Below are 18,189 nucleotides of genomic sequence, written 5' to 3' on the forward strand. Positions count from 1 at the left end.
AACAACAAAAGTGATGGTTTGGTGTGGTATATGGGGTACAACGATAGTTGGAAACCTCAATGCCACTGGATATTTGAAATTGCTACATGATGATGTGTTTCCCTCTTTATGCACTGAAGTTGGCATGTTCCCTGAGTTTTTCCAGCAAGATGGTGCACCACCACATTATGGGTGCCAGGTCCGAGCATTCCTAGATGAACAGTTTCCTGGAAAGTGGATTGGTCGTCGTGGGCCAGTTGAATGGCCCCCAAGGTCTCCCGATCTGACCCCCTTAGACTTTTTTGGGAGAAGAGGGTTGCATTGACAATCCAACACAATGGGCAGCACATTGAACACATTTTATAAGTGGTCAGAAACTTGTAAATAACTCATGAAAGAATAAAGTTACGTTGAAACCAAGCACACCATTGTTTTTCTTGTGAAATTACCAATAAGTTTGATGTGTCACATGGCCCTCTTCCTATTGAAAAAACAAAAGATGTATCCATGATGGCCGACTTCTAAATGGCCACCATGGTCACCACCCATCTAGTTAAGTAAATAGTTTTTAAAGGTAAAATGTGGAGGGAAAATCAAAAGTAGTTAAAAATGGTCAATTATACCCTGGACCCCAGAGGGTTAAACTTTTTTTTTTAAAGTAACGCAATAGTTACTTTTCAAGTAATTAATTACTTTTAGAATATTGTAACTCAGTTATTAACTCAGTTACTTTTTGAATTAGTACCTGTAACTATAATGAATTACTTTTTCAAAGTAACTTGCCCAACACTGTCCATGACAAACTTGTACTTTGCATTTACATGAAAACCGAGAAGGAAACAGTTCATTAAATACTCCATTTGCATTTTGATAAATGCTACCTAGCCTAATATTAAATAAAATACAGTGTAAGGTCTGTTATTTTCAACATCCAGATGAATATTAAAATCACCCATTAGATTTATTTTAATGCTGAACTGAGTATTAAATCAGATAAAAATCCTAAAGGTGTTGATTCATTGACACTATTGTATTCACTCTACTCTAACCATTTAACCATCTAACTATTTAATTGTTTTGCTCCTTTGATACAGTTATATTTTTCTGTCTTTATGATTTTCATAATTAAAATGTTTCTTGCTGGTTGGCTGCAATGTCATGGAACAATGGATGTGGATGAAGTGCAAGGTGGTGCTGGAAGCCGTGGAGAAGCCAAGGCAAATCAAGATAAAGATGCAGGTTTTCTTCAAGCACCTGATCCAGTGCTCTCTGATGGAGACTTAAAAATAAATAAATGGTAAATGGCCTGTATTTATATAGCGCTTTACTAGTCTCTAAGGACCCCAAAGCGCTTTACATATCCAGTCATCCACCCATTCACACACTGGTGATGGCAAGCTACATTGTAGCCACAGCCACCCTGGGGCGCACTGACAGAGGCGAGGCTGCCGGACACTGGCGCCACCGGGCCCTCAGACCACCACCAGTAGGCAATAGGTGAAGTGTCTTGCCCAAGGACACAACGACCAAGACTGTCCAAGCCGGGGCTCGAACCGGCAACCTTCCGATTACAAGGCGAACTCCCAACTCTTGAGCCACGATCGCCCCACTTGATGCTTCTCCTTAATAGAGGAAAGTCCTGTTCATATCAGATGCTAAATTTGTTGGCTGGCTGGATGTCCTGAGACCGTAGAATGGAATTAGGATATTTTCTTCTTAGTTTGTTTGCTTTCAAATCGTGGTCCAGGGCTCCATTCACTAGGGAGTGGAGCTCATCTGAGCCTATGGTTTGGCACTCAGTATGCTCCATGGATCTGAAGCCCAGGATTGGGCTGGTCCTGGCTGTGCCACAGCAGAATTAAGGCTACAAAAAGAAGTTTTGTAGACTATACATCCCAAATTTTCTACTTAAGAGTTTTCTGCATTCAACCCCTGGGTGGCAAGACCACACACACGGAAAGCAAAACTCCTCTACAGGTCACACCACTTTAAAACATATTTTCACACTCAAAGATCAGGTATCACATCTATGCCTGTCTCTTAAATATTCAAAACTCAAAGTAGCATGCCTTAGCTGAGTAGATATCAGATTTAGATTATGAAATACCAACTTGGGGATTTAAGAAGTCTTTAAAGAGGGGTTTCCTTATTCACATGTATTACCCATTATTTAGGAGAAAAGAGGTTTGGTTGTGAAAACCCTAAAAATAGTTTGGAAGGAATTTAACAGAAAAAAGGGCCTAGTATGCCAAACCAACAAGTCTCAGAGGCACCTCCCCAAATCATCTTGAGGCAATGCATCAATCAGAACCTCCACATCAGTGGCAAATGCACTCAGCGGCCATAAAACTCCCAGATCAAGCAGTGAGCTCAGCCAAAACCAGAAAGGCTCTCCTCAGTAAACCCAAGCCCTTATCTTTGTCTCATAAAAAATAAAGAGTGTCTGAGAATATTATGATCCACTGTAACTGCTGTCCAGCCAGTTCCTCTCTGTCTTTGCTGATCACACCTCATCTTTAACATCTGGAGCAGTTTACCAAATTGTCAAGAAGAAAATTCTATTTATAATTTTCCAACATTAAGTCAATGTTAAAAATATTACTTAAAAATATACAAACAAAAACAAAAAGTGCACATTAAATGATACCTCCTACTGAACTTGTGGTTTATCAAAAGTAAAATGAACTAAATGCTCTCCATCAGACAAAACCCATTCCAATCCACCATATAAGAGCTGAAGTCCTTAGATTGACAACACTACCTAATGACAAGCACAGAGAAAATGCCCTGGAACAGTAATCCACTATTAGTTCCTTCTACTCTATTTCTTTTAAACAAACATGACATAAGACACTAATCTGTCCCTATCCACACTGTATATAGAGGGATAGATACTATGATCACTGTATTCCACTTTGCACCTCTTGACATTTTTACATTAGTTTTAATCTGGAATGGGCTACCATCAATCAGTTCACTCATATAAACTAACTCATTAGGCCACACTAAGTGGATCTTTGTTCAAGAACAAAGAAAGTAAAACTGACTTTCAAAAATACCCCTTTATACCCAAAACAATATCTTGTCACATCTTTTGAGCTTTTTGGTATAAACCACGGTTTAGTGTAATTTCACTTGAAAAAGTCCGCTCTAATAATTCAACTCATACCAAGTACAACCATTTCAACTTTTGCACTTAAACTGAAATTTAAAAAAAAACTGAGATAAGTAGAACTCGCTAAAATTAATGTAAACTAAACAAAGATGGTAATAATCTAAAAATAAAGACACATACTAAAGAAAGGAAGTGGATTTCTATGCAAACTTCAAGATGTGATTGCAGTGAACAATAACATTTATATATAGAACTAAATGCATTGTGTTTGTAAACGACCTCTAGTTTGTAAAATGAATGTCAAAAACAAGTTGACAACATTTTTTCTATTACCATACTTTCTGCTCTACAAGTCCTCATTACAGCTTATTTTAAGCAATTACACTGTCAGCAGGAGCTGTAATCTCCAACTGCTGCTAAACGCCAAAATTTCCACATTTGCTGGAAACTATAATTGTGAGCTGCTCTTAGTGCTTTGCAGATGGGTCCTATTGAGCAATCTGAACATCCCTAATATTACCCAGTTCCTCTCAAGGGGAAACACGAACATTAAAAAGGTCCAAATAATTCCGGTCAAATTACACCGGCCTTAATGAACTTCAAAAGATGTGCGGATGTTTTTACAGGCCGGGACTCAGGCTTTAACAGTAATTATGAAAACAAACCATATTAATGATATCATTTATCATTTCCACACTTTGGCCGCATGAGGCCCACCATAATGTTTCTGTCTCTACTGGACTACAGTTAAAATATTATAATTTCCATACACAGATCTACTTTATTCATTTCTTTTCAAAAATCCTGTGGACCATCACCCAAATTACATAAGAGTTTCAGTGAGAATGGTTATGGCCTATGTCAAAGTCCCTGCAAGCCTGCTACAACCTAGCCAAGGTCTAAGATGTGAATTAACATGAGATCTAGAGTATTTGCTAAAGGATTAAACACGTATTTCTGTGAGACCAGTGTTGCTGTCAGTCTACTGATGTTTAAGTTGTAATAAAGATAAAACAAAGGAAAGTACAATAATAACAACAACAACAACAACTACTACTACTACTACTACTATTATTATTTTTAAGCAATATAAATGTAAAACATGAAAAGGAAGCTGGCTTCATTTTCTTGGCTTAAGAACACAGTAGTCAGCCTCCTGCCTCCCGCCAGTATAGGAGAAAACTGCAGTGGCTCATTTAAATTCCACATACTAGAAGGATTTCTGCTGTAAGTCTGGCTTTACTCCAAATTATGTCTCTTGGGTGTACATACCACTGAATAATTTGTCCAAATGTCATTTGCAATTCCCCAAAAATCTTTTCTTCACTGGAAGCTTTTAGAAAACATCTGTAACAAATACTTGTTTTGAGACCATAAGCATTACACCAGTACCGGTACTGGTACATGACCTTAAGCTGTGTACGAAGCATAAAGACAAAGTTTAAATTTCCACTGAACTAGAAACCTGATCGCATGAGCAGTAGCCACCTGCATACTATGATATTTACCATTAGTTCTAGGCAGCTCAAGCTCATGTGTTACAAATCTTTTTGCCGCAGTCTATATAATTAGCTGTAATTGACTTCCCTTGAAATGTGTTTCTTCTGGGACATCTGGCCTTGAAACTTCAACCTTCCCATAAAGGGCCGCACTGAGCTACACTTTCGATTTTTAAAGCTGCATGTGTGGCAAATTTAGAGCCAGACTTTGCTGTAAAAATAAATTTCAAAAATACCTCTCATAAAACATTCTTTAAAAAATTTAAATATTTGTAACTAAACCAAACAAAGCAATAGAAAAATATTCCCCTTAAGATAATTCTCCTTAGATTTATATCCACAATGATGTAGGACAGAGCTTCAAGTCACACTTCCTTTCTTACAGATTTTATATTATATTGACTACAAGGACAAAACCAAGCAGTTACAAAGGCTATTATTGTGCAATCAATCTGACAGAGATGCAAAAGACTATCAGCTTTTTCTGAATGTGATTCCAAGTCTTCTAAGTGTCACGAGAAATTGTTTGAAAACAAAAACAGGACATGCTAAAAATGGAGGCAGCCAAGTAGTAAATAGCACTGGTCAAGTTAAAGAAAGTTGCCTCTTAATTTTGAGTTCCTTGAATTCTTCAGGTCAGTGGTCAATGAACCATCTCTCTCTTTTTTAAGAAAAATCATACTGAGTGAGATAGCTGTGCTTGTGTCAGGGAAAAATCATGAAACAAAATTCCTCGAAGCAATTACTAGTCGATACTTTATGATGGAATTAGGGATGCACTGATCTGGACTGTACTGGCCAATATTTGCCTTGCTTACTGCCATTGAAATACCAGCAGACAGGCTGATATTCAGCAATGGCAGTTACTGATTCCTATGTGTTGTATCCCATCAAAACTTTATTAAATTGTATGACTGAATGTGTAATAGTGTGATAAACAGCAGAAATGTATTCGCTTATTTAAAACGATAACTTCTTTGCTTTCCTGGCATCGACTATCCCAAAGCCTCACACATCGGTGCATCCCTAATTGTGGTAGTTTGGATGAAAATACACCTGCAGTCCCAAGATTGTGAAGTGTGTTGTTTCAACTAAAACCAATAAAAGTTTTATATATGTATAAAAATTTATTGACGTACAAAAAAAACTTACATTACTTATTGACTCACTTTATGAAGCAATATAAACAGCGATGACTAAATCACTTTTGTGTTACATGTTTATGTGTTTCCACAAAGATGCTAACAATCCAGCAGAAATCCAGCTCACCTCTACTTTATTTAACCAGTGAACAAAATTAAGATCTGGCTGCTTAGTCTGGTTGCACATACATTGAGCTTGAGACCCACTCTGGGCTTTGGGATCTTTAGTAATACTTATCATACTTTCAGTAAAGGAATATGCTGAGTTGTCCTGCTATGAATAAGCTGTTTCCTAACAATCTCAAGCACGACCAAACAATGGGTTATTTCTCCAAATTCATGGATTATTTCATCATTTTCTTGGTTTATATTGCAATGGCACACAATGGCACCACTCCCAAGCTGGCAACACAGTAAAGAGTGTTGCCAATTTATTCCCCAAAAGCATTTTACATCATTGTTTTGAATAGCAAACATATTTTGCGTCAGTGAGGCATCAGTTTGTTTGCTTCTGGTTTCTTGGTTTGCTTTTTTTTTTTCCAATGCATTTTTCATTAGAGTAAATAAACATGAGTAAGAAAAGGAAAAACGCAACTGCTGCTTAGCTGTGTCAAATTAACATTCGATTTTACACAAAGTCAGAATTAAAGAAGATGGCTTTAATTGTACAGCAGAGTAAAGCCTGCTGCACTAAAAATGTCAGCATGTTTTTAAACAAAGGCCATTACGAAATTTCTTGGAAACACATGGAGAAAGGGAATGGGAAAGCTTAACTTTGGCATGAGGAGGACTCTCACATAAATAACAGGAAGATCTGGCTAGCCCTGTTTTGGCTGTGTATAGAATCAAGAATAACATCTTTCTCATACCAAAAAAAGAAAATGAAAAGAAAAAAACTAACCTGGGCACCATCCCTTAGCTTCAGGATGCACTCCATGGTGTTGATGGTGATAACTACAGGCTCTGAGCCCAGCTTGGTCCAAGGTACATGGATACGTAGCTCATGGATATGACCACTCATGAATGTAAAAGGCAGTTTCAACTCCTGTGGATATAAAAGGAGTTACAAGAAAGAAAGGAAAAAAACAACAGCCAGCTAGAAATAAACAACACTAGAATAATATGGATAAAGGTGCCAATACGAGGTAGAGGCTTCGAGAACATTTTGAATCTTCATCCATCCATTTTTCAAACAGCACTTTGAAGCTAATATTTGTAGACGAGTAGATAGTAAAAACAATAGCTACAGATTACATACTGGTCACGCTTCTAACAATATAAGTCAGATATTTTCAGAGGCAGGCAAAACACTGTTCTGCATCTTGAACTACTCTGTGTGAGAATGAGTCCCATGAAACCAGACTGCCTACACACAGGCTTCACATGCTTTCTGTGCAAGTCTGAGCCAAAAAATTAATAGCCAAACATTTTTCTGAGGGAAAAGCTGTCATGGATTTACAGTATGTCTGCTTTATAACCCCCACAATGTTTCACCAAATATTATATTAAGATGATCTCAGATTGCACATTTGAGAGGAGGTACTGTCCAAATGAAATGGAATAAAATAAATGCAAAGGTAGGACAATTTCCAAAGTTTTGACACAGCATTACAGACAAATCTCAATCCTAACACAATTCCCACTGTCGGATAGCTTGAAGCTGCTTCCAATAAGAACTTTCATCACAATCTCTTTGGGTTACGCAGTGTTTTGGTCTGCTCTTCAGCAGCAGTCAGAACCCACTCAAAAGAAAAGAAAATCCTTTTAACTGGTGGCAGATTGATCTAATCCAGACATGACATGAGTAAAAGAGAACACTGTCAAAATAACACTGCAGAGCAAAATATCAAAGTAAATCTGGTAAAATTCTTCTGAAATGACAGCAAGAAGATGCTGTTAGTGCCTGACTAAACAGCACTGTAGCGTTTTCTTTCACTCTAGTCAAGGCAATACAATGGAGAATAGCTGCAGACATAATATGGCAACTTTTTTGTAGGGTGTATGTGCCTGCATAACCAAGGTTTATAAACGAAACTCTACAATTTGTTTATAGTAAGTAAAATACAAAACTACATTCTGAATATATATGTAGGAAGTGGGCATTTATATTTTAAATATTCCCATCATTTTAACCTCACGTCAGTTTTATAAAGAAAGGTTCAAAGCAAAAGCTAGATTTAACTTTTAGTACCTGCTCCAGTACATCCAACTTCAAGTCCAGCTTGCTCAGCACCACATCACCGCCCCACAGAGAGAGCTGCAGGTCAGATGGCTTCAGATTCTTGATGTACTTGTTTACATAGCTCATCAGGAGCGGTGTGACATAAGACTCCAACATCTTGTCCTTGTTCTGTGTACACAATGAACAAAACAAAAAAACATGGTAATATCATTTGACTGTGTTAACATCCTTTTGTCATTATATATCTCGGTCACTAAACTAATGGTGCTCGTTCTAAACTAATTACAAAGAATATGTATTTCTTAAGAGTGTTATTTTGATGTCATAGCCTAAAAGCACAGCTCTAATTAATAATTGTCATTGCTAAAGCAGAAGTAGTGTGCATGTTAGCTAAGTGGAATATGTCATAAAAATATATATAATAATATCATATTTATTATATGTATAAAGCCATAATTTAAGATATTGGCTATGCTTGAACATTTCTTTTTATGACAGGTCCAAACACAACATTATAACCTCTTATCCAACTTGCAAACTGTGGAAGTACTGGCCGTTTCACACAAACCTCAAGCTGTTTTTTGTTACAGTTCAACAAACTGATGTCAGAATGAACTGGCACTCCTAATGGCATAAATACCATATTGGCATCCAATAACTAATCCAACTGTGCGTAATTTATAGAAAGGTTGTACAGGTTTTGGTTAATAAACTTAATTAGATGTAAAGACAGTTCTAATTACGCTGACTTCTCATCAACGCAAATTTTAACCTTAAATGAAATTCACCGGAATGTCTAGCTTCCTTGCTAAAGTGCCTTCATTCCACATAACGGGGAAGCCCAGGAGCAATTATGTACTGCATTTGCAAATTAATTCCAAAGTAACTAAAAATAACTTCAACAGCGACGCTATGTCGTATCTTATAGTAATACATTTAACTTACTGTGGAGCACTTAGCCAGGGAGGCTAGCTCTTTCCTCCTGTCATTTAAGTGATACACAACAGCAGCGAAGCAAAGAAGCTAGGCTAAGTGATTAGAAGAAGTCGCTATAACTTCGTTTCAGCTGGCTAAACTGGCTAGCCACAAGTCAAATAGAGAAAAGACTCTATTTACCTGACTCTCACTTGTATCCTGTTGGTTTTTGTTTAATTCTACGTTTAATAAAAGATGTTCATCCCGTTATCTAACGTTAGCCATAACGCCGAACTGCAAGAGTCGAAACGTCATCGGTAAACACCAACGCGGCTTCCGTATGCTTGGTGTTGCGTTTTTCAGTGGGAAATTTGCGTTTCGAAGGTAGATTTACATACACAACGTATAAACATAAGTAACTCAAGAGAAATTTCATTTGTGATTTGATCAGTTAACAGGCATTATCTTCTTCGGTTACAGCAGCTCCGGATGTTTCCATACCGTCAGGTTTTGATATAACAAATACCTTTGTTCCTATTAAAACGAACGAGTGTCTACAAATCCGGACTCTCTAACAAGTACAGGAAGGGATCTCTTCGCATAATAATCGTCATCGCTTAAGCACGCCCCTACCCTTTTTATGGCAGCGGAAGCTCACCTTTGCCGAAAGAGCGATCGCGTGAACCTCACAGTGCTCAGCATAGTGAATGTGTATTCTTGATTATAATTTTCTATAATTTTTATTTTTTTTTTGGTATAATGTAACAAAATGTTCTTATTTACCATCTTAGTCCATAAGAGTTTCAATTTCAACCTTCTGGGACCTGTCATTGCAGAAGTCAATGAAAGTGAATAGTGGTGACGATAAGAAAATTAGGTTTGCATTTCACACAGGGAAACTGTGCGGATTTTAAGCATCTCATCATTTATCTCAACTCTAAATATATCTCAACTGCCAGAGTAACACAGGCCTATATCTGGAGGTTAGGTGAAATTTACCAACGCAGACACACTGTGACATGATAAATATCTTACATACTGGAATTTAAAATGAAGAAGAATATACTGAGGGCAACGAAAATATTCTAAAATGTAAACCATTTCTGTTTTTCACGGATCTCGGTTTTTTTTAGGGTCACTGGTTATTTTTCAGACATGAAACGTAATAATGTCAACGGACAACTGTATGAATTGCATAAAAGAACGGGTTAGACTCAACCTTTATCGCACTGTCACTTGAACACCTTTGCTGAGAAATGATCTTGCTAATTTGTGCGTCCAAGGAGTTCGTTGACAGATAAAATATTTCTTTTATAATTTTTTTTAGTCGTAATGTTGAGTTATGTTGCTCCAGTGGTTAAGTAAGCAATCTTGTCATATTTAAAGTGAACAGCAGTCATAACATACAAGAAAAAAATGCAAATTATAGCAGTTTTATAGCTTAATAAACAACAAAAATCCAACTTCACCCTGCCGTCAGTATATTTCACGTCTTCATGTTTGCATGTTTGTTTGTTTGATTTATTTATTTAATCACCTATCTTTGAGATCAGACCATCATCTGTCTTTTTTTTCGTGATGAAACCTTTAAAAAAGTGTCTTCCGCAGGCCGCACATAGGGTCAGAAGCACTGCAGATATGAGGTCTGGCCTGTAGTGGCCTGTAGTCCGGACCGGCTCTCGTCTGCTGTAAAGCTTCATGAGGATACAGTCCACATAAGTCGGTCAAGGATGACGATCGCCCTGTGACCGGCCACGCTTTGCCAACTATGCGTAAGTGTGTCAGAGTCAAGTGGTCACCCACAGTTAATGTTACTATTCTGAAGTCCTTTCTGGCCAGGATGCTTTAAATTAATACAGAAAAATATCTGATATCAAGTTATCTCACTTCTTAGACCAGCAGGTTGAATCTGGAATCCAAAGGAAACCAGCGTACTGTGCCACAATCCAAGTCTTTAAAGCCAGAGATAAATTAGGAATCTTCTGTTGTTATTCTCCACGAATGATATGTTCCACGTAAACTGCCTAAATTAGTGGTTTTCCACTACAGCATTTCAGTTGAGGCTATCAAAGATTTATTTCGGGTTAAAAATAAAGGGTTTTTTGCTAAATACTTACAGCAATACATGGATTAACTAAACAATTAATTAAACAGTATTAAATAAATACTTCTTTAGAAAGGCTAAACGGCTTTGTTCAAGCACATATAAAAATGTATATTTCCACTGAGGAGGACAAGAATGGCAGAAATTTACTTTCAAATTAAACTGCATATTGTAACAGATATTTTGCATTTATTCTTATTAGTCGGTTCCTGCATTATGTTACATCTGTTGTCGAGGCGTCAAAATGTTTCTTTTTTCATTTGTTTTTTTCTTGTTTATTAAAATGGATAACAATTTGTTTCATAAACGTTTATTACAAATTCAAACAAATTATGTTCAAATATATTCTAAACATATATATATGTGTGTATATATATATATATATATATATATATATATAAAATGGTGGTGGCTAACCAACCGGACATAGTGGTGGTAGACAAACAGAAGAAGATGGCCGTAGTGATCGATGTAGCGGTTCCGAATGACAGCAATATCAGGAAGAAGGAACACGAGAAGCTGGAGAAATACCAAGGGCTCAGAGAAGAGCTCGAGAGGATGTGGAGGGTGAAGGTAACGGTGGTCCCCGTGGTAATCAGAGCACTAGGTGCGGTGACTCCCAAGCTAGGCGAGTGGCTCCAGCAGATCCCGGGAACAACATCGGAGATCTCTGTCCAGAAGAGCGCAGTCCTGGGAACAGCTAAGATACTGCGCAGGACCCTCAAGCTCCCAGGCCTCTGGTAGAGGACCCGAGCTTGAAGGATAAACCGCCCGCAGGGGCGTGCTGGGTGTTTTATATATATATATATATATATATATATATATATATATATATATATATATATATATATATATATATATATATATATATATGTATATCAAACATTATTATTATTATTATTACATGACCTTTTTGTGTGTGTTTTTTTCATATTATATAGTTTTCAGATTGAATTTTTTTATGTTTTACTAATGAATTATGTTTTTATGTGATTGTCAAACAGCTCAAATACTTTCCTCCTTCTTTTTTAATTTTTTTTATGAGCTCGCTGGAGACGTCGCACTTTGTTGTCTTTCCTTTTAGAAAATAATTAGGAAAATCCTAGCCCGCAGTGCGCAATAAAACGGGCCTTAGTTAATGGCCTTTCAGCAGCAATGAACGCACTTTTAAATCTCCTGATGTTATTGTAACCACTTGTTCCAGACCCTATTTTCGAGCCCATTAGAAATAAATGCTACTTTTTCGTGCAATTAATTGCACCGTAAGGTGAAAATCAAGTTTCAGGCGAGCAGTCAGTAGCCACCGCTGGCTCTTGAAACGGGGACACAAAGGGCCCGAAGGCCAGATAACACCGAGAGACACAGAGATGAGGAGAGAGTCAGAGGAGAGAATCTCGCTTTGACTTCACCAAATGATAAAAAAAAACAAAAAAAAAAACACCCAACACATTATAGACGAGCTCGTCCGGTCACAGGCAGCAGGCTTGGTGGTTAATCAGTGGTCGGTCAAAGTTTAGTTGGATAAAATCCAGATCTTGGTGGGTTTTTCTGTGTATCTACGCAAAATTTAAACCACAGTGTAAATGAGTTCTTACAAAACGCTCTCCATTTTTGCTTGAGGCTATTTGTGGCTATTTGCCTCTGTATCTATGAAGCGCCTTGAGCCGACTTTTGTTGTGATTTGGCGCTATATAAATAAAATTGAATTGAATCATAAGGACCTGAGAAATAATCTTTGTATATATATTTTTTAATTCATAAAATTAGTCTATGGCGCATATAGGTCCAAAAATTAAACTAGGAGACTCACGTCAGGCCCATTAGACGTCAGCAGCTGAGTGGTACAGGTGTTTTACATTTCGAATATGGCTCGGTAACACAGCAGGTTCTTAAAAACATTTCTGAACCACCATCTGAGGACAGACGCAGACACACGGCTGCGTGAAAATGCCTTCTTAGCGCTGATGGTTCCTTCTGCCGTTTTGCAGGTCACTTATGATGTCAGAGGTGATCTAGATAAAGACATGTGATATGGCCGCTAATGCGGCTAATATAATACTGATCAGCCTCTGTAGAGGACATGTAGCCTAAGATAATAATAGAGGCTAATAATTCTGAGACGTACAGACACTGAGAGGTGGTTGGCAGACAGTGCGTAATGACTGACCGTTACATGGTCGTAACTTTTATTCGAAGAAAAATCATTGTAAACTTTATGATCAATTATCACCCGCGATGGCACACAGGATTGTGCTTATGAAGTTATGCTCTTTTCCAGGAGCTAAAGACGTCCTCGGGGCTTTCTGTCATGTGGTGTTTCCTGCTAACTCCCTGCTAAAAAGCCCAACACGTCCGCCACATAAGCTCTCACTGCCCGCCGGCTGTAAACATACAGACTATTAACTTGATGACCATGGTAAAAGATTTCACCTAAATATTGCTTTTTGGGCTGTAACACTGTGTCCTCTGTTTCGTGGCAGTGAAAATGAGAAATAAAAACGGGGGGAAATCCAAATGTATCATGGAAATATTTATTTCTAAAATACAATTTAACATACTTTAAATTTATGACTGTTTTTTGACAACTTTACCATTTCAAGGTCAGAAAAAGAACATTAAAAACACAACAACAACAACATGAGCAACAACATTATGTACATTTGATATTTACAGGTGGTGTGAAAGTTGGACATGGCACTGGCTCCGCTGTTGTTCCGCTTGAGGTGCAACCAAATCCCACTCTAAAACGTGCTGAAGTAAACATGTCCTCACTTGGAGATTGTCCTTGATCCAAAAGAAAAATGTCGCTGATTTGTCTTTCTGCGTTTTGTCCATTGTTATTTTTGTTTCTCCAGGCTAGTAGTCCTGATGTGGGCTGTGCGTCAAACTGTGCCGTCGCAAGTCACAGTTGCGCCGAAACACCTTTCCGCAGCGGCCACAGCTGTAGGGCTTGATGTCTGTATGGGTGAGAAGGTGAGTTTTCAGGTTACTTCTTTGATTAAAGGTTCTTCCGCATGTGGGGCATTTGTGTGGAGATTCCTGTTTAGATTTAAAGCAAGCAAAGGATTATTGCCTTTAATTGGATAGAAGGTCTATCAGTTCAATCTTTCAATAATCTGATAAATCCACTGTCGTGTCAGATCTAATTTACTTGTTTGCATATTATTTTTTATTTTTATTGTATTATTTTCTGTGGATCTCTGACTCACATTTTTTTTTTAATTTAGTGATAGGTTTTGTGAGGCTTTCTTTTTCCACCCCCATGCATGCAGTAGACAGGTGAATTATGATCAGAGAGTATCACACGTTAAAGGTCGCGTTAAGATTCTGAGCTTACCTGCATGTGTAAGGTTTTATGGACGGCTAGAGTTCGAGACTGACAGAATCCCTTCCCACATTCTTGACATTTGAACGGTTTTTCCTTGGAGTGGATGTATCTGTAAAACAGAAATGACACTTAATCAATGTCCGCTCATGCACGAAGTTACTTGTAAATGTTACAGAGCCCACAGTCACAGAGCCGAAAATCTCCACTGTGCAAGTTATGAATGTCCAACTTAATGCTGAAAAGTGCTTTAGCGCCCTCGTGGAGAAGTTTTAGGGAACAGGCCTGCTTGCATTTTATAGCACAAATTAAGGAATATAATTTTAATGGCCGGTTCTGGAGAGGCTATTAACTTAAATCGAGATATCTGAGACTTAAAATCACAAATCATCATTGCTGCTGGAAATTGCTGACCCCCTCGTCCTAACCCAGTGCGCATAATATCCCATAAATCCGTCTTACCTGTGGTCTCTGAGATGGTCTTGTCTTCTGAAAGCCTTGTGGCAAATGTCACAAGTATAGGGCCTCTCATCTGTGTGGGTCCTCTCGTGGATTAAGAGGTTGTAGGACTTGGTAAAATGCCTGCCGCAGAACTTACAAATAAATTCCTTTTTAGTCTTGGATGGTAGCCTGCCCCTGGTGGGTTTTCTGTCCGGGGACAGCTTGCTCAGCTCGGAGATGGTTCCCCCTAGTCCCGATGCCAGCTTTGCCAGGTCCGCAGCTTTCGGTGGGTCCTCCTGCGTGGCAGCGAGGGCCAGGTTCGCGAAGTCAAATCTCGGCCTGTCCTTTTGCAGCGAGGGGATGCCGTGCGCGACGGTGGCTTGCTTTGGATGGAATAACTGCGCCGCGGCGGTGAAGGGCAAAGCTGGGAAGGGAATCCGTGGGTCGACCAGACCCTGGGCGGCTGCCGTGATCGTCGACCTCAGTCCCTGCATGTGTGGGTAGCCAAGAGTCCAGTGGTTCATGTGCATGGTTTGCACGGCGCTGAGGCCGTACAGTCCCTGCAGCTGGTCAGCGGGGAAAGTGTTGACGGCCTGCAGGAAGGAGTAGTTTGTGAGCTGCAGGGCTGGGTGCAGGGGGATCGGAGCGTGCAGGGCTTTGCTCCCCATCTCGGCTCAGACCTCTGCAGAAGACGCGGTGATAACCCTGAGAATGCAGAACACACCGAACAATAAGCGTTGTGTGTTAATCCCAAGAACTGGTTATTGTGTGGAAAGAAGAACAGAGAAAATGTGACGTCTCAGTTACCGGTTATGGTAGACTACTTAAATCCACCTGTTTAAAAAGATTTTATTTTTTGAAATTGTAACTTTTCATTATTGTATTAAACTGATATAAATATGTTTTTCGCAAAGGTGAATATACCCAGCCACCCCCTCTCCCCTTTAAACCTAATTTAGGCATATATATAATGAATTAGCTTAGTTTATTTTTTGCACCTGGTTCAACGCGAGGAAGCTGATGAATAAAACGCTCAGGTTAACGCGCAGAAGGATTGCCCTATATTAGCCTGTCCCGGCCTGCTTATAATATCTAAACCTCTGTTTTGCATAAGCGAAACCACTGAGGAAATGTAAAAACACAGTCGCCCCCCCCCCCTCCTCCCCCACCCGACACGGAGATGCGCTTCAAATCAAAATTTAGGAAACAAATCAGTCACCGAAAGTATAATTAAATCAAGTGGGTGTAAAACAACTCATGTGGTATCGATTAACACTGCAAATTGCAATTTCAGATCACTCTGAATGAAGCACTAAATCTCACACGAGGTAATTAGAAAGCACAGCTTGGTGTGTGTTTTAAAGTTGCAGTTAGTATTTCGCAATAAAAAAAACCAAACAAAACAAACGTAAGCAGCCCGGATTTGTACAAGTCTGAAATTTAGACAGAAGAGATGAAATATACTATTAATTGAAGGAGCAAAACATACACGCTGTCTGTCTCTGATGGAAATGCATGTGCTTTTCATTTTTATTTTGGAAGAGTTAATTTTATAGGCACTTTTTTCCTTTTAAGGTTTTTAATGTAATATTTATCTATTTATTTATTTTTTCCATATGAAGTTTTTTCCCCCCCTTCCCCTGGGCAAGGCAACATGGCAGCAAATGACCCCTGTGCATTTAACCTACATTTCAAAAGAATAATGTTTCCCTTAAACAAAAGCAGAAGCGAGCTCCCTCCGCTGTTTAGGACAAATGAGGTGAGCTGACAGTATAAAAATTGGCTTGTGTCTGAGTTTGTGGGGATGACAAGTTATGTTTTCCCACACAGAAAAAAGAAGATCCACCGTAGAAGTTCAAGGCTCCAGATGGTGAACGCGGGACTGGCAATAGGCCAGTTGTGCTGACCTTTAGATATGATCAAGAAAAAGAAGAAAAGCGAGCTGTGTTTAGATAGTAAAATACATCATTTAGGTATCTACACTTTTTCTTTTGTGACAGATCAAGCCAAATCATATTTTAACACAATATGTCAGAAGTCAGCCTGTCCTGAAACTGCCTCGGAGATTAAGCCATTATCCACACTTGCAGACTATGAGTCTTGCGCACACGGTAGTCAGGGTAGCTACCGGTCGCTTGTTTCGGTCAGGTCGTTGCCTTCAGCTCTTTCTGCCTCGCTTTCCCTCTCACCGATGGTGAGGGGTTAAATATAATTTCGCACAGGTGCAGCGTGAAACACCGCGAAGGCACTTGCTGTTCTTTGCCCAGGGAGTTCGTTCAGCTTGTTCTTGTTCTCACCTTTGGACTGCGCTTACACTTCGGGAGCAGCCAAGTGTCCGGTCTTGTTCTTCGAGTCCTTGTAAGGTTCATTTTTTAAAGCTTTTCATGTGTTTATTTTTGGCAGAAGGCTTTACATTTCTATCAGTCGTGACAAGTCTTTACAAACGCGAAGATCACTGTTTGTTTTAGTAATGCTGCGCGCCGTGGACGGAGGCCAGCAATGTCAAAGCGTGAGTGAACTGTGACCTCAAGTTAGTTAGTAATATGACGAAACAACACTCCTCTCTAGAACACTTTAAAAAAAAAAGAAATGTTTGGTCATTAAAAGCTGATCACTTTCTAAGAGTCTTTGAGTCTTTGCTTTAAAGCCTAGACACTAAACTTTTTCTTTTCTTTTTTTTAAGATAACAACTTCTAATATGTTGGTTTGGTTCTCCTTCCTCAGACATAAATCCTACCCTGCCAAACAGAATCTTACCCCAATAAATAGCTGCCAAAGGTCCTGCGGTATGTCAGTAATCCACAGTAACTATAGAGGCGACGAGCTCCAATAAAGCGTCGCTAAAGGTTTTCCAAGATCCAAGTCCATGAAACTTTCATGTAGCCATGCAGCCAAGTCTGATGTCTCGGACTTTTGCAGAGATGTGACAAGTTGTGAAAAAATGTGGAAAGAGGCAAAGTTTGGAGGAGAGACAGCAGCAGCGTGTGAGTCCCGTCCGGAGCTGGGGCTGGAAGTGTGCGGTTCTTCACTTTTTAGTGCTCCAGGACTCGAGCGCTCAGCCCGCCCCCCGACACGCCTCCACCCCCCTCCTCTATCATTAACTCCAATGTTCCCCTCTGTTTATTTGTGTTTGGATAGCAACTAAGGCTCCAGACCATAGTAGAGGAGCGTGCTCAGTTCGACCTGCCTCCTCTGACACCTCTCATATACCATCCAGCCAAGGCTGATAGCTTCTTTTGGAGGCATGTTTGGAAGCACGGGAGGAAACCCTGAACGTTTCCCCCCACCTCACAGTTCCACGATTTTGAAAACGTGCTTTTGGATACTTGAGGAGCTTACAAGATTTTTTTTCCTCCTTCTTTTTGAAACCATAGATCCCATTTGCGAAATGGAGGGCATATGCAAGAACCACAACATTAAATGGTTTAATTCACTGTGGTAATAATAATAATAATAATAATAATAATAATAATAATGTTAAAAAATG

At 39.1% G+C, this 18,189-nt stretch overlaps 2 protein-coding genes across 3 annotated transcripts in view; both read right to left on the reverse strand.

The window, feature by feature from the left end:
* vps13b (vacuolar protein sorting 13 homolog B) overlaps nucleotides 1-9,010 on the reverse strand; it is a 297,789-nt gene extending 288,779 nt beyond the window's left edge. The window contains exons 1-3 of the mRNA XM_085472981.1: nucleotides 8,863-9,010; nucleotides 7,927-8,085; nucleotides 6,637-6,780 (exon numbers count right to left, since the gene is read on the reverse strand). Of these exons, the coding sequence (XP_085329107.1) occupies nucleotides 6,637-6,780; nucleotides 7,927-8,073 (291 nt within the window). The 5' untranslated portion in view covers nucleotides 8,074-8,085; nucleotides 8,863-9,010. The remainder of the gene's footprint in view (nucleotides 1-6,636; nucleotides 6,781-7,926; nucleotides 8,086-8,862) is intronic.
* A 4,443-nt stretch (nucleotides 9,011-13,453) lies between these two features.
* osr2 (odd-skipped related transciption factor 2) lies at nucleotides 13,454-17,700 on the reverse strand. Of its 2 annotated transcripts, none has more exons than XM_085472985.1 (4): nucleotides 17,460-17,700; nucleotides 14,724-15,407; nucleotides 14,274-14,373; nucleotides 13,454-13,893 (listed from the first exon to the last, which is right to left on the reverse strand). In XM_085472985.1, the coding sequence occupies exons 2-4, from the start codon at nucleotides 15,368-15,370 to the stop codon at nucleotides 13,819-13,821; spliced, it is 822 nt and encodes a 273-aa protein (XP_085329111.1). In that variant the 5' UTR covers nucleotides 15,371-15,407; nucleotides 17,460-17,700; the 3' UTR covers nucleotides 13,454-13,818. The 2 variants fall into 2 exon arrangements, with proteins under 2 accessions (XP_085329111.1, XP_085329110.1); XM_085472984.1 differs by having other exon boundaries at nucleotides 13,454-13,975.
* Between the last annotated feature and the right edge of the window lie 489 nt (nucleotides 17,701-18,189).

This window comes from Copadichromis virginalis, linkage group LG11 (genome assembly GCF_057382275.1).
Source record: "Copadichromis virginalis isolate Kocher_CV1m ecotype Utaka linkage group LG11, C_Virginalis_male_GT1.1, whole genome shotgun sequence".
NCBI classification, from domain to species: domain Eukaryota; kingdom Metazoa; phylum Chordata; class Actinopteri; order Cichliformes; family Cichlidae; genus Copadichromis; species Copadichromis virginalis.